General features: G+C 43.3%; 1 protein-coding gene across 3 annotated transcripts in view; it reads right to left on the bottom strand.

Annotated features, from left to right (window-relative positions):
- cadm1a (cell adhesion molecule 1a) overlaps positions 1 to 16,087 on the bottom strand; it is a 146,885-nt gene extending 130,798 nt beyond the window's left edge. For all 3 annotated transcript variants that reach the window (XM_061300192.1, XM_061300191.1, XM_061300190.1), the window contains exon 1: positions 15,952 to 16,087. In XM_061300192.1, coding sequence (XP_061156176.1) covers positions 15,952 to 16,024 — 73 coding nt within the window. In that variant the 5' untranslated portion in view covers positions 16,025 to 16,087. The remainder of the gene's footprint in view (positions 1 to 15,951) is intronic.
- Between the last annotated feature and the right edge of the window lie 1,336 nt (positions 16,088 to 17,423).

Genomic DNA, 17,423 nt, shown 5'->3' on the forward strand with positions numbered 1-17,423 from the left:
TGATCTGCCATGATAAGATTTAGGTTAGAAGTTCATTTGTGGAAAAGATCTTTCCATATTTGAATGAAAAGAATCCATCAGGCTCTAACCGAACATGAATAAATACAGAAATTGTAAAAGTACAACTATGCGCTACTGTTAACCTGCTAATGGATTTTAGCCACCTTTGGGCATCACAGGTAGGCATGATACCAGTTTTTAAAACATGCGAAATGAGGTGAAGCTTTTACAGGAAAAAGAACACTTTGCACCTGTCTGGTTGATAGACCCTTTATGTCTACGCACACCCATTTTTGTGTATATGTGTGTATGTGTGCGTTTGTGTGTGTCACATGAGGATAGCTGTTCCAGCTGCTAACTTTTGAAGGAGCGCGATATCGATGACTGCTCACTTGAGTCAATGATAAAACAATGTGCAGGCTTTGGGCTCTCCACTAAGCATCGTCTTTGTGGCAGAACAGCCTGGCTGACTCTGCTTATTTTGGATTTGCAGCTTCTTGAAAGGGTCTCAAGAGAATTGCGGATATACTTCAATGTATCTTTTCTATTTTGGAAATAATTTTACATTTTTTTAGCATTAAGAATGTAGATTTTCTCGACCATTGATCAAAAAAATCACGTTAATAATGAAGATAAACGCATTTTACTATTGTGATTTTTGAAAGAAAGTCATGTTATTGCTATCTTTATTTCGAACGCATCCAAAACAAAAAAAGAGATAAAAACAACAAATAACACTTTAAAGTGCCATATATAAGTCCGTACAACAAACAAACAATAAACCAACAGAAAGAAAGAAAGAAAGAAAGAAAGAAAGAAAGAAAGAAAGAAAGAAAGAAAGAAAGAAAGAAAGAAAGAAAGAAAGAAAGAAAGAAAGAAAGAAAGAAAGAAAGAAAGAAAGAAAGAAAGAAAGAAAGAAAGAAAGAAAGAAAGAAAGAAAGAAAGAAAGAAAGAAAGAAAGAAAGAAAGAAAGAAAGAAAGAAAGAAAGAAAGAAAGAAAGCTCAAAAAGGAGTATGTTATGAAATAATCTGACAAGATTTACCACCGTGCAACAGACTGGCACTCTTGGCCTAATAGCATAGTTGCTAAAGTACCGCGTGATTGTTAAAAATATGTGTTTTTTGTTCTTTCCGTCTGTGTCAATTTGCAGTCATCCAGGTCACGAGAAGCCGCAAATCTTGATTCGAGGGAATTGGACTCGGGAAGCCCAAAGTGAAAAGTTTTGTCATGAGAAGCCGAATTCTTGATTCCAGGGAATTGGACTCTGGAAGCCCAAAGTGAAAAGTTTGTTCCTTAACTCGTACGACTTTTCTCTTAATATGTAAGACAATTATTGAAATTAAACTATGCAGCATAGCTGGCCATTTTCAATTCTTTTCCCAAAATCTGGAAGATCTTTACAAAGGTTGAGCGTGCTCATAAACACAATTAGAACGTGATTATGTAATGTGTGGCAAAGTGTGTCATGAATCACCCTCGTTGGTGCAAAGAGAAGTAAATTGTTTGTAATTGGTATTTTTATGGCCCGGTGGTAAGGAGAAGATTGTATTTGTTTGTTTATTTTTTTTGCCTGTCTTGAGAGCGTCGTTTAGAAACAATAAAGCATAATTAGAGAAGCGTCGTTAGACATTAGTGTGCGTTCATGGAGCAAATGAGAGCCAAACATGACATTTATGCTTGAGAATCGTGGTGGGAAAGATGAAACCAAAACGTGAATGACACAGACGCAAATTATCTCCGACCAATTCTTGAGACTTGACATTTTTGGGAGTTCGGATTATTCAGATAAAGATTCTTCCTGCCAATTATTTCTATATCTGTCGTTAAGGATGCCTTTTTTGGGCGTAGCTCACCTGGGATGGCCTCTCAAGCAAATCAATAAATCTTACTTTTAAACTTCACTTACAAATACAAAAGAATGCAAGATTTTTTTTCCTGATATCTTTTGAGATATTTCACAATGATTCTAAGCGCTTTTCTGTAATAATATTAAATGCAGGCCAAGAGGTTAAATGTGTTTGCGTGCCAAAGGGGGGAGGCTTTTTCTTGCCCCCTAGCCTCATTCCACTTGCGCGGAATGTGTTGCGTAAGAATACGAGTGGACAAATTAATCTGTTCTTGTTTTGGAACCTGCCATCAAAGACATTAATCCCGGCGCATGCTGCTGCGCTCCGCTTTAATAACGACCCCGACAGTCACGGTGCTGTTTTGCCGATTGCTTTATTCGCTTTAAAGTAGCTCTCGTCATTTCAGTCATGGTCACGTTTCTCTCATGATTCTTCCGCTGCCTTGTTTTGCTTTCTTTGTTTTGTTTCTGCGTTGTGGTGACTCTTGTTTTCACCCATGTGTTACTTGGTTAGTTGAGATTGCGACAAACATCAACGTTGGAAGTTTGTTTTGATATGACGGTCATCATCAAAGTTGAGCGTGGAAATTCATTCTCGTCTAATTAACAGACTTGGGAAAAAAAAAAGAGAAGCAAATAGTCCAATTGCAGTGTCGCGGGTTTGTTGCCGCTAGCTAGCGCTGCAACTGGCGCCATTTTGATTTGAATCAATGGGAGTATCATCAATTACCCCTTTTTCTGTATACTCCGTTTTGAATGACTATTTTCAGTCTGGCATTCAACATTTCTTCCTTTGCAATGAATTTTCAAGCATCTCAGTCAGTTTTTGCACTGCCGAGTTTGAAATCTTTTTCACCGTTTGTGCATTGTAACTATGTTATTTTTCAAAATGGAGGCTACCTTTGTAATTCATTACTCCTGAAAACTAATTACATTCCCTCGCCTATCTGGCACCAAAAGCAGAATAATACTCTTTGCATTGGAGACAAGGACAGTCACAATGATGTCACTGCGTTGCCGAGGGCAACCGGCTACAATTTGTCTGGAGATGGACAGGTGGGTTTTCCACTTTAACCTGCGCGACATGATCTGTCCTTGCTTTACAGTCGTTGTTGAATGCACTCCGTTCGCTCTCCCGCGAATGTTGACGGGCGCCTGATCAAGGTTCGCTTGGTCGGGCGTGCAACACGGTGGCGCACAATTGCGCTTCTTTAAACAAGCAAGGCCATTTGGAGAAGTTGCTTCTCTGGCCCTGAGCTTTTCAGCGGCGGCGCCAGAACAAGGCCAGGAGCGAGTCCATTCATTGCACTCACATAACAAATCGGTGAAATACAAAGTTTTCAATCTCCATCGCCGGAGATTTGAAAAGAAAAAAAAAACATACCCAAGACGCACACAAAACACCCACTCTCATACATTCACAAAAAATTCAGTTCAACTAATTTTTATAGCTGGCAGAATAATGACAGCTGGCCATGAATCCATTGGGACCCTACCTACTTTCTACTAACTTTCTCCTTCTCTAAAAAGAAATATATATTTAAACTTTTACCCATTATACAATGCCACCTTGAGACTCAAGCTAAGTGACGACGTACTTGTAGCTTCTTCTTTAGCCAGCAGACTTGTTGAGCGTGAATAAAAAGCACAACACGGCTTTGAGACTCATTAATAAAAAGCGGAACAGGAACGGCGCCAATTTCTTCCTTGGCCAGCAAAGCGCAGCTTGAATCAACAGCACTTCCGTTTGGCCGCCATCATTTTAAGACGCCACTGACTATATACCAATTGATACAAACAATCAATCGACTGATCAATTTTTACAACCGTCCCTGATCAAGACGCTCACGCCGATTGGTTGAGCCCGAGGGATGGTGCAGTTTTAGAGAGCCTCAGAGGTCAATTGTCAAAAAATGCCCTAGAGGCAGAAGAATGAAGCAGGAGTTAGAAGCTCAAAGGTTCCCAAATAGAAAATATCGTGGATTGCCTTCCCACCCTCGAGTATGTATTCCAATCATTACACAACAGCCTTAAACCAAGCCACAAAAATATTAGAGGAGATATTACCGTCCATTTTAATTGACACATTTGGGCCCACTGCTTGCAGAAGATGAAATATGGCATTCGGGCGCTTTGCTGCCTGCGAGCAAGTTAAATGCAGAGGAAGCGTTACGTAAGCACAGCTGTTTTCAGCACTCGCTTAACATGCCATCAAAAGCCCCGCCGCGCATTCCGGAGAGCTTTTAGCGACTGTCACCGCAGCTTTCTTTCAATAGGCCGCCATGTCCATTTCATGAATATTCCGCCGGCGAATGAGAGGCCAACATTACGACTGTGACGGGATGAAAACAAGAGCGTTTTGTGCAAAGCTTGATTGTGAAACCAAAACAGCTGTTGTCTCAGTGTGTCATCAATATATATATTATATATATATATTCCTGGGACCGGGATCATCGGTTGGGCCGGCGTAACTCTACGACGGCTTCCTGCTTATCCGGCTAGTGATGACCGGGTCCCTCGCCTTGCAGCCGCAACTCCTGTGGGGAGTCCGCTTCCTCGTGCTCGTCGGGACCAATGGCTTTCGCCATGCTAGCCCCGTGGTGACCATCTGCATGTGCCCCGGCTGTGTACCCAGGACGCTGCTCACACGTTTGCCTGCTTTGTGATGTTTTCACCGATTCACGACCACGGTCCATTGGGCGCCGTTGAACTGGACTGCCCTTACACCTGTCGATGGACCCCGTGGAGGCTATTTTGTGTGTCTTGTATTGGGGGTGCTGGTTGGCCGCTGTTACTTTTTTTCCTTTGTCTTTTAGCTTTGATTTGCTTTGATGGCTTTTATCTTTCTGACTTTCTTTGTGGCGCCATTATGTGGCAGCCTTATGAGAGTTATTGAGTTGCGTTCATGCCATCCGTGTGTCTTTTGTATTATTAAGATTAAGATGGCGGCGCCCCAGTCGGCTGCGGCTGCTACTGCTCTCGACGTTCCTTTCCTTTGTTGAGAGCCGTATGTGACGGAATTTCGTTTTGTGTGCACCGAGTGCTTACAAAATGACAATAAAGTCTGTCTAAGTCTAAGTCTAATATTTGCATTCACGCAAATTGAAGCTAAAATTCAAAAACCAATACAGTACGAGACGCAAAAACTCCAGTCCCGCCCAGTCGACAAAATTATTTCTGCGGTTTTAGAATGCCAATTGACTATGGTTGAGATCATGGTGACGCAAGTTGGAAGAATGAGAATAATCGTAAGCTAACATTTTTGTGGGTCCGTGATGACATCAAGTGGCGTTATTAATCAATTGGTTCAAAAGATTAAACCTGGTGGAATTGATTGGTGATAGTGTTTTTTCAAAAGCAGATAACACAAATAGCTGCTTTTTAATACAGTAAAGCGGTAGTACACTCACCATGACCAAGCAAGATTGGTTTCGACATAAGCCCAGCGGGGAGAAGCCCGTCTCGACTCTCCCGAGACTCGCTGCACTTTTATCTCGTAAAACAAGCAAAAGGGCTCCAACGCCTATATACAGTAGCAAAGTAAAGTGGGTGATTAGCCACCATCGATCGGCGTCCTCCCGCGACCCCCGGTGACATTTCCTCCCTTATTTCACGCTTTGCCCTGCCTTGTTTTTGCGTTTTGTTCACCCCCCTTTCAATCCTCCCCTGCCGAGCACGCCGCGGAAGGCTAATAGCGCCGCAATAATGCGAGCCCTCGTCTTTCTGTCAAAGTTGTGGATTTTCTTGCAAATGTGGAAGAATTAGGCAAAGGACGGAAAAGACAAGGTCCCTTGGAAGACTTAAGAAAGCGGCGCCCCGTGGACGTCGGGTCTTGGTTCTTTACAGATTAGAAGATCAGTCCAAGCAGCACTTCCCTTCAGGCTGGAGGAAAAAGAAAATGAGGGCGGAAAGGCTTTTATCCTGATAGCCTAGTGCTCTGCCATATTTTTCCCTCCTATCCCACAACAGTGGTTGTTCTGAACTAACATCAAAAACAGCTTTTTCTGCCGTAATGCAGACTAGATCTCTAATTACAATTCGGGTTTTAGTAGCACAAGTCACAATTACGGTACTTCTCATTATGCTAATTAATTGACAGATTCCAAAGAATTAATTACATCTCGTCCAGAGTTTGATTAGTTAATGAGTTTGAGGTTTGTGTTTAGATTTGACGTTTTGTTTCCTCTGCTGGAAGACGGATTAAGAGAGGAGGGGAAACAAAAGGTGATGTAGATTCAGCATGCCAGATGAATCGAAAATAAAGTCACAACAACAACAGACCGACCTTTCCGAAACAGACCTGCAGTGCCTGCAGATATCGCAGATTTAAATGCATTACATAGCGGAAAAAGATTTTTTTTTTTTTTTTTTTTTACAATGCGGGATTACATGCCGATTTCACGCTCGGCAATAGGCGCAGGTTGAAGTCGTTGCCGTTGGGCTCAAAAACAAAAAAGCTTGTAAGTCGCACAGTGGAAATGGATTTAATACGCATGTCATCGAAGAACTGTCGCTACGTGATGAGCTTCCTTCCTACTGTAGCATTTCCCCCAAATTGACGCAGTCTCTCAACAGATTCACGGCTCTACTAAAAAGGCCGAAGCCCGACGCACGAAAAAGAAAACCCTACTTGTTTGTCGAGGTCTGGCTGTTAATAACGTGAGCTGCACGAAGAATAAGTACAAAACAAACTAATCCATATCGTCAGCGTCCAGTCTTTGCGTTTGTTTTGTAACAAGCCGGCGGTTGTCACTAGCGAGGCTAATTACCGGGGCAAGCTACCCTACAGGCTCCATTTCCACACACCGGGAGCTTAATTTGTTTGATGGCCATTTTCATTCGTGCTTCCTATGGACGATAACAAGAGCGAACCACTAGCAATTAAATGGAGCTCAACCTCAGAGCTGATTAACTATGACAGCCACAACTATAACATACATCCATATATAACAAAGCTTTGGACTTTTTCCCCCCTCTGAGGTGTTCACATCGAATGTAGGGGATGAGTTCTTAAAATGTTGACATTTGACTCTCAGGTATTTCTCCTGGAATGTATCTTTTATGAGTATATCTGTTGTTGTTTATTTGATTTTTTTAAAGTAATTGGGAGGTTTCCCCCAGAGTTTTAATTCTCCGCTCAAGACCAACTTTCACCTTCTCTCGAAGAGTTTGCCGGCAGACTGTAAAAAACAGTCGGCGTTGTGTTTGTCTAACAAACAAGAGCCCCACCATCTCTTGGCCAATGTTTATCTTACTTTTTGTGCTTCCTTGGAGACTGAAGTGTGTTCTAGCACTTCCTACACACTTTTGAGTGTTGAAAAACTTCTCGCGCCGCCTACCTATCTCCAGATGCCAGAATCTTAGAATGGATTTGCAGTACATGTCGACCCAATTAGGATTTTTGTTTCCCCCATGTGGCGATGAGTCACGGTAGTAACCGGGAGATTCTCAGTTCCCAATCAACCGAGATCAATGAAACCAGTGGCGGGTGTCTCGTACGTCATCCGAGATCACCGCCATTAAAATCTTACCAGAAGTCTTTGATTGATGCCAGAAGAATTGTGCACTGAGGTGGGGTTTTAGTCGTGACGATCCAACTATTTTTAGTGGTCAGGTGAATCCCTCGGTGTGGATCAATGCGTGGTCAATCCTTTCCTTAAGAGGAAGTATCGATTTGGTTACTCTGGCCGACCAGCGTCTAATCTCTTGAAATGGAGTGTTGCTGGGCCTGTCGGAGTCGCTGTACCCCGGCGGTATGATTCATGCTAGGTATCAACCCTAGCCTCCGTAAGATCAGATATCGAGGAGGTTAATTGGGTCGTCCGCTCGATAATTCTCCTCAGGATTTTGTTGTTGTTGAAAATGCTTGTGTATAGTGATGAAAATATTGCTGCTCTTCCTTAGTGAAAGTAGTTTTCAGTAATCAAGTGGTCAACCATGAACACAAATCACCTAAACTCACAGTCTAAGGAACTTAGAGGATCACAGAGTGGACGGGCCTTCCAATAACCGTAAATCACATTTCCTAAGCCAGCCAGTATTCATGATAATTGCTGCACGGATAACATTGCACTCCATTCAATTTGAGAGTAGGGCTGAAATTAGCTACGCACCAGCGCTCGAGTAGGCTATGTTTTACCGTAGTGTGAACGGAGCCGCCAATGATTCGTATTTGATGAAGACTAAGTGCGGCCAAGAAAGCACGAGGTTCGGCGTTTTATTCGGGAAAAGGGTCGGCTTTTTTTGCGATCATTTGTAGGTCAAAACGTACTTTAATTCAACCTTACGGTTTGACGATTTGCTGAGCAAGCAACCGTCTTTTTGCTGTACGAAAAAACTTAACCAAAGAAAAAACACTTCTACTCCATAAATCGGGGTATAAACATGAGCATAAGCCATCAAAACGAACATTCGGCATTTGAATATTCGGCACATTTAGCTGTGATGGTTTTTGGAGCGGCTGCGGGAAAAGCCTGCCCAACTATTGACATTCTCGGCAATCTAAAGTCTGCACTTTTGCCTCAAGCATGACATACCTTTTGCATAGCAAACTGTACAAGCCGCTTAATACAGCTATGAATACTGAAAAGGTTATTGCCGCCAGGTAAGCACCCGTATCCTAAAATGTAGATGTCTGGTCATCCACTTGAAGAGTAAGGAGAAGAAACCAGCCACTCTGACTTGAAGGAAGCTTAAAAAAAATCTTTTGGTTTTTTTAATAGCGGACTGGGATTTGTCCAACCGTTAAAATTTGAAGATACCGTGCTTATGCTCGAGAGTTGAAATGAAAGCAGGTGGCAAAAAACAACTAACAGACACGCCCCTTCAAGCGCGACAAATGACCAAGGATTTTCTCTCGACGGAGATTTGACAAATTTTTCTCAAACAGCAGCCCGGCTGCGGCGTAATCCCCTGCGATTCGGATAGATTCCTGGATAGTCCTGGCATACGCGCCGGAACTTTAATAACCTAAAACTTCAGAGCATTGTGCAGGCTTGTGTGTGTGTGGGGGGGGGTTATGAATGATTTACCAAGGGTCTGTCATTTTCTGGAATAAAAATCGACGAGGACAGAAGAGCTGACGTGTACAACATACCCAAGTTTCACTCTGCCTATGGAAGAACAAAAATATTCTTTAGCTATTATTTCTCCATATCATGTTAAATCATATAAAATAATGTTTTAAGGGTATTCATTGATTTGACTGAATTGTTTTAATAGTCAAGAGGAACAAAAGCATGTACTGTTCTATATACTTGGACATGAAAGGCCAGATGGTTTATAGTCATTTAAATAATAAATGCTACACGTCCCCCCCCGTGAAGCATACGCAATATGGCGCAGCATTACATGACATCCACTAGCCAGCCTTCCAAGATAAATCTTTCAAACGTAGCCGTACCGAAGCTTGCAATCAAACTATAACTTTGCCATTTTTTCCCTCAGCGATGACCCATAGTCTTTTCCATTTTTCTATTCCTCCCCAGCACACAGTGTGTACGACGGAATAGAAGGCAGGCTGACACCGGCTGTCACGCTCAGTCCGTGCTATTTTTTTATTTGATTTTTTTGTTCGGCTCCGAGATGACCCACCCTTGTCATCTTTCGGCGCATTAGTGTGACAAAATAGAGAGCAGATTGAAGTGGCAGCATCTGGGCCAGACAGGGAATGACAATGAATGGATTTTTTTATTTATTTATTTGTTTCGCCTGACTGTTGAGTGGACACTTTTGCTGTTGTCCAACTTTTGTGATATAGTGCTGCACAACATCCATGCCCGAAAGGTATTGAGAAAAAGAAAAAAAAAACTCACCTGATCAATTTTATCGTATTAATTGTCAAGAAATGTTCATTGTGACGTAATAGACTAAATAGAATGCAGTACTTAGCTGCTACCAGCAGAGGCACTGTCGCTCAGTCCAAACAACTCAACTCTGCCAATGTTGAATAATCTAATAATAAAAATAGTGTCAACAATAAAAACTGGATAGACAAAGTATTGCGCATGTGTGAGAAAAAAAAACTAGCATGTCGAGTAGGATGGTGTTGTGATGCTTTTGAGCGGCACAATGCGAGCATCCTAAGCTGCAATTATTGGCAAAGCATTCGGGTGTGGGAGGTAATAAAAGTGTGGCGTCAAGCAGCCATCCCACGCGAGCTTTGTTCCCACAGGTCAGAGATGAAATGGAGGCTGTGAGGCGACCGGGACGAGAGAGGCCAACGCGTAGGTGGCGCTAAAGGGGGAACGCACGGTCACATGTTTCAAACGCGACTTAAAAATAAAATTAAATTAAAAAAAAAAAAAAAAAGAGACTCAGTTATTCGATTTTCAGAACTGGAACAATGCATAACGCAAACGAACGAGATGAGATTTTTGTTCCGCCATTAGCGTCGGAGCGGAAATTAGAAAGACCTTGTCACGCGAGGTCAAATCAATACAGCGGCAGATTTGCAGCTTCTTATTCGAGGAAAAAAAAGAAATCTTCTACGCGGATTAACTGCTCTTTCAACCATTTTTCATTTTCAGAAAAGAAAGTATTAATCCAAGCGGAGCCCAACAAACGGCGTAGTTCTTTCTGGTAAAGTTCAAACATTTCTTCTTAATTTGAATTTCCAGTCCAGGACAGATGTTGCTGGCATTTCTTTCTCATAAGCCCCAACAATTTGCTGTTAGCAAAATATTTACGCTTTGGCACGCTGCTGAAGTCCGATTTGGGAGGGGGCGAGGGTGGCAGGTTCACCTGTCTTCATTCTTGTCACTGAAACTGAAGATAATTAAAGTTGATTGCGAAAGTTTTGTTCTGCAGTCTTTTACCTCCCACGCAGTCCGCAGTGATCGCCGTAAAGGCTACTATTAGTCGATAATTAGAAGAAAGGAACGACGCGGGAAAAACTGACAGCACAAGCTGTGCCCACACACCTCGCTCCTGATGGCTGCTTGAACCAGAATCACTATGAGGAAAAAAAAAGGTCACTGACCCGCCAAAAAGGCCCCTCGGTTGTTTGTCCATTAAAGTTTTTGCAGTGGCGTGGAGTGTAGCCACTTTCCTGTTTTTTTTTTTGCTAGCTTTGCCGGGGGAAAGTGCTTACTTTATCTTTACCTCCCGCGGGATTGCATTTCCCGGGACGCTTATTGAATGTCGAGTGCCCAAGGTCTACAAAAGAGTCGTGCCGTATAAACAAGGCAGGAAAACCCAACAATGTTGTGCAATAAAGACGGGAGATGCTCAGGCCCAATTTTGATGACAAAGTAAAGAAAGGAGAGGCGAAAAAAGGAGAAAAAAATTCTCTTTTCAGAATCCAGCGCAGGGCGCTTGAGGGCAGCGGATGACTACAAGCCCCCTCCAGAGGCTGGATGCCCACACCTCGGGCGCTCCTTGTGAACTGCGTTGGATCCGTGCACTTTGTTTGCCAGAACTTGCAAAGTATGGAGACTACTTTTTCAACCCAGAGCTGACTTCTATGGATGTGAACATTCCACCAGTGACAGACTACAGCCAGGCAGTAAGGCTCTACAAAAAAGGGGGGTCCTATTTAGATCTACTGCTACAATTTCTAACCGATTGAACTTCCTCAATGAAAATTTGAATTATTTTTATTATTATTTAGATGTCGAGCAGATTTCAGGCTGCCCCCGTGTTGACTTTGCAGCATTGAATTCCATAAGTGACTATTACTCTCAATACTAAACGTGTCATTCCACCACAGTCTTACAATCGACCATTTCTGTTCCACTTGGCATCGGCAACAACCAAGTGGGAAATGGCAAAGACCCTCAAGAACAGTCACAATAGCTGTGAAGAAAAAAAAAAAGTGAGCATAGTCGACTCCATTTATATTGAAGACAGTCGAGAGCCTGAAGGGTCTCATCAGCAGTAAATTCCCTGCAACGTATTACGAGCTGGAGTGTAGTTTCAAATGAAACTGGGAAGAAGTAAGATCACTCCAGCCTACCGTGCCGACAATAGCGGACGTTACATTCGTTTGCTCCCCGATAACTGCGGCTAAAATACTGCCTGCTTTGTTTACGTGGTGGACGCTGGGTATTAGTGCCCTACCGACGAGCTTGATTTTTTTTTTCTTTTAAGAATCCAGTTTCAGTTCTATGTGTTGCATTTCCTGATTTAGGGTTGTCAGAGCAATTTTAACTGAATTTATGTATTCATGTCACAAGCCTCTCCCAATTAGTTTTGATTCCTTTCCTACAGTCTCCAATGCCTACAACGTCAAATTGTTCACTGTAATTAAACGCCCACGGCAAGTAGGCCGTTTTCCGAACGGCAGATTGGCATTCGCGTCCTTTCCCCAACCCCCAGCCCCGCAACAGGCCTCCTCTAGAGATTCGGAAGCGGAAGGTACGTACTTGACATCCCATCAGCAGACGGCTCACTGACAAGTAGGCCGTAAAGGCTTTTTTCTCGCTTTGATTACACTAAGTGCACAGAGGCCAGATGCGACCCGAGCCAGTCATCTGTTGGCTTGCCAACAACGCTCGCCGTCGACGGGGATGAAGGAGGGAGGTGCTGCCGGGCAGGGAGGGGCGGGGCGGGGCTGACTCGGGCACACTTGGGGTTTCATGTCCCCTGAGGAATGAAAGCATTGTTCTTCATTACACTTGAAGAGGCTTCAGAAAGCGAACAAGTCCATCCCCGCACCTGGTGACATTAGCTGGACTTGAGCTGAAAGCTAAGTGCTACTTGGTGACCGCCACACAAGACAATTTACATGTCAACATTTATATGCCAAATATGTCCTCGTTTTTTCGAGGTATTCTATGACAAGTCAATTTGCTTCCAGAGATGATTTATCAGCAATCAATTTTATAGATTTTTTTCACCGACTCCTATTACTTATATCACAGACCTCATGGAATCGCTGTTATTATTCTACCAATGAATAATTGTCTTTTCATAGGACTCAACTAGGGCTGTAATAATTAATCCAATAACTCAATTACTGTAGATTGCATGGAAAGGTTGAGTCAGAATATATGCCTGGAAGCCACTTTGCAATCACGCCTTTGTTCGTTCCCGCCGGTGAGTTGGTGCAACAGCAGCGAGCGAGGAGGAAAGGATCTATAAAATCAGATCACGTACAAAATTCGGGATCATTTCACACTTGAAAAGAAAGAGAGAATGCAAAGGGTACCAAAACATCACGTCTACTAGCTCCAACAAAATGGAATACAGTGATCCCTCGCTACTTCACGTTTCGTTTATCGTGGCTTCACTACATCGCAGATTTTTTTTCGAAATTAAAAAAAACATTTATAAGTCAAAATAAAACTTCGAAATTGAGAAGACGTGTCTAACCCTTAGGACAATGTAGTATTGCTCCAAATGTTTGTTAACATTCCTTTAGAAGTCCGTTTTCCCGTGTTAGCCCGATCGTGAATTAGCATCTTTCCACTAACTCGTTAGCCTGCCCAGTATTTCTTATTGGTGACCGTACTTCGCGGATTTCACTTATTGCGGGTGGGTTTTGGAACCAATTATCCGCGATAAACGAGGGATTACTGTATACCAAAGACAACCATTGTCGACGAAAGAACTACGCTCATTCGGCGGCACCCACGGCACTCACCAGTTGAGGCTCCACCTTTCAAAACATTTTACTCTCAAAGTCACACATGATGTTCCACTTTAGCCAGCAAACCAATTGAAACTGACTCGACAGCACCTCTGCCAGCTGCAGCATCATTTTCCCACTCTCGTTTCGTTTGAATCAAGGAATCACTTCAACACGAAAACTTTGAACTTCCACTTGTCACTTCCAACAAGACTCCAAAATGAAAACAAATCCCTCAAGACTTATCCAAGGAGTGTTTTTAGATGCTGAAGTCATCCCTTCAACTCAAGACTCAGTCATCCATATAACTACATCAGATATTACTCCCACTGGGCATTTTGCACAGCTCTTTAAATTCTAAACAGCCAACTATTTAATTAATCAGTCCTTTCATCTTGAGTTGAGGGTTGACGTTTTTTTAATATATATTTTTTTATTTTTCACCCTGAAATGACCCCATTAGGCATCCCAAACAAACTAGATTTATTAATTTTGTGGGAGCACGTTAACAGCACGATGCAACTGAAATGCCAAAATGATGGCACAAGTAACAAGGTATCAATATTAGCTAATTTAATACAGAACAATCTAGCTATCCTGAGCTAACAACAGCTATCATCCATGACAAGCATCAAATATAAAATATAGTATTCAGTAAAGCGAGAAGTGATGACATCATCCTATAAGAACACTGAGATGTCATGTTTAAAATACCAGTTTTGCAAAAATACACAAGCTCAATAAAAATGTACAATTCATGGCTGTAGAGTTTGAAAAAAATTGGATGAGGACCAAATTCTCTGGAAATACATGTATTATTCACCAAAGTATTCAGTCCAGCGTGGCCTTCTCTCCTACAATGTTAGCACAAGCCAGAAGGATGAAAATTCTGGATCTGCACCAAATTTTAATGGGTTCTTTCTTGGCACTTGATGCCCCACCCTTACACGAGACGTTCACCTCCTTGGCCGAGCGAAGAAAAGATGGTGATGGAAATCACATCCGACCAATGTTATCTTTGAACTGAGTTTATATTGCCTCAGGGGGGGCGTGTTTAACTAACGACTCTTCGATGTGTAATTGCAGTGGAAAAAAAAATAAAAGAAACAAAACCATCCTGCAATGGTTAACACAAAGCAAGTCAGAACTGGCCGGGGTAAATAATTAATATGCTTTGTGCAAATGCCGCCCGTGCTTTGTCTCCGCCATTGCAATGAAGCCAGAGTCAGAAGTTGCAGCTGCCGTCCAAAAACAACACGGTTTTGTTTGCTTTTGTGATCACTCGGAGTAAACAGCCATGGCCGGACCGTAGCGCGTTCATGGGTGAAAGCGGCATCCCGGGATTAAGCCCCCCGTATAATCCACAACAAACGTCTGCCATCCTCCGACTCAGCAGAAAATCATTTTTTGATATAAAGACCGCCGTCAAGTTTGTAGAAACCTTTTTTTTCTTTTTATGGAGCACTTACACCGGCCCATGTGCCGCAAGTTGCCCACCCTTGGCCTAAACCATAAAACTGCCTTGCGGGAACAGTCCCAACATAGCCTGTTTACCACTTGCATCATGATTGTGTAACTGATGTGAATGCTTCGGCGGCGTGATGGGTGGTGCTGGTGGTGGTGGGGTGAGAGGATGCGTCGCCTGCTGTTATTTCATCACATCTCCATGGCAATGCGCGAGATGTTAAAGCCTGAAACCAAGCAGTGCAAGGCTGAAGGAGAAAAAATAATAAATAACAGCCACACGCACTTCTGCCAACAAAATACTGTAGACAAAGTTCACCCACATCATCCCAGTTCATAATCCAACTGGCAATGAAAACGGAACGCTGATGCCCCCCAGAGAAGATCAGCGTCCTGAACCCCGTTAACAATCCACGCACATCCGCATTAACTCCTTCTCCGTAGGGTACACAAGCACATTTCATTTTACTTAAAGAGCCGATTCTGTATTTCAACACAGCGTTGCCAATTCGGCGTATGCGCAAAACACCAAAGCACGGCACTTGTTTTTCTAATTTTAACTTTGAGAACGCGGTTTGCAGCGGACCAGGGAGATGGACACAGATGAAGTACGCATCACGTTAGACGCAACTTTGAGCCGCATTTCAATTGACGCTCCGCATTGCAAGCGCTTTAACGCACCACCGCTTGTTTTATTGCCGTGATTTACAACAGAGTCAAGTGGACCGCAACTCCCAATACGTGTGCACTTTATAATACGTATGCATTTATTTATTTTTTATTTCTACGACAGAATGCGACACACCAGAGTTCCCAGTGGTGTGGCGAGCGAATGTCCAAAGTGATGCGAACGGGCAAAGAAAAAGAAATCCCCATTTAAGCAATAAGTCCAACTTCACGAAGAGCCGGCAGTTGCGGTATATATCCACCAGCTTGATCACAAGCCACGCAAAAAAGGAGAGAGAGGAAAAAAAGCTGCTGTTTAATATGCTTCAAAATCCACACGCATGGAGATGGAGGGAAAGTGCATATAGTCCACAAAAGGCAGCCCGGTGGAGGAAAGGAACCTACCTTGGAGAACAGCCGCCTGAAAGATGAATAAAAAGAGAATAGTCGCCAAAGAGCCGCAGCCTGCGTGCGCCATGGTGGACACCTGCTTCAGTTATGGTGGCACGAAGCGAGCGGCTTCACCTACTGTGGAGCCCCCCCACACGCACACACACACACACACACTCCCCCACTCCCCTCCTCACTCACTCCCTGCCTGGCTGGTTTCCCCGCCTTCCCGTCTCTAGACTCCGCTAATAAGATGCGGGCAGAAGCACGGCTTCTTTGGGCACCCTCAATCGTTATGAGATATGACAGTTTCTTCCCAATTTATGGAGCAGGGCCACTGATATGCAAAAAAAAAAAAGTCATTTTCAATATTGAAAGATGAGGAGTTCAATGAATATTTTGCAATGATGCTGCGCTAAAGACTTGGATCTGATATTTCTGCAGGTGCGCACTTCCAAAATCTGTTTGGCAATTGCGCACAGGTGTCCCCCCGCTCCCCACCTCCCACCCCTCTCGCTCATTGCACCCTCTAAGGGGAAATAGGAAAAACGTCGTTATTAAAGGGGGAGTCACCTCAGTGATGTGTCTCAAGTCCCCTTCTCACACTCCCTCTGTTCTCCATTTACCTTTGTCCAATTTGCTGACAGCAACAAATTCTAGAACCCCAAATCTGGAAGTAAAAAAAAAGAAAAAAAAATTCTACCTTGCCACCTCCACAGTAAGAACTAAAGACAACCCCCCTCTCCTCCTTTGCAGTGCAACACAATGTAAATAATCACACTAGTATTATATAATTCAACATTCTCCCAAATGTGGTAAACATGATAAAGCAAAGAATTCAAGGAGCCACGCTCCAGCTTGCCCATTCCATCATGACGTGATCAACATTGCCATCTATTGGTCCTCTTCGTCACAATGCACAAGTCAAAGCAAAACCTTGTCCAGATGGTTGGCAGCAGAGGTACGAAAACTTGAAACAATGAACAGTCGAACGGCAATGAGCTCATTTCGATAAATATAGTGCCGGGCGAGGATTAAAACCGAGAGGAAACAGAAGATGCAAGCCGCCGCCACCAGGAGGAAACGTGTCCATGGGATTTTAGGAACAATGGCCGTGCTCACAGTGTTTCTACGGGGACAGTGTCTTTGTTTTTTGGTGCATCCAAATCTTACAATATTTACTAAATTGCATACGGAAGGAGGCATTTGTTACGGGGGAGGCCTTTATCTATGTCTCCGGTTTTGCACAGGAGGCCCCAATCAGCCATTTTCGCATCGGAGCCTCAGCGCTCGTAAAGAAGGTGCTCGTTCCGCCGTTGTGATCTACAAAAGCTCTTTTTGCCTGGTCCCGACTGGGGAAATTTCTATTTTTAAACATCTGCTTAACCGGCACCGGCATTTGCAAGAAAGTTGTTTGCGCGTCTGCTACACATGCGCCTGGAAGATAAGATTGCTATCACACGCATGGCGTCGTTTGAACCGTCGAT

This window comes from Syngnathus typhle, linkage group LG15 (assembly GCF_033458585.1).
Source record: "Syngnathus typhle isolate RoL2023-S1 ecotype Sweden linkage group LG15, RoL_Styp_1.0, whole genome shotgun sequence".
Lineage (NCBI taxonomy): Eukaryota > Metazoa > Chordata > Actinopteri > Syngnathiformes > Syngnathidae > Syngnathus > Syngnathus typhle.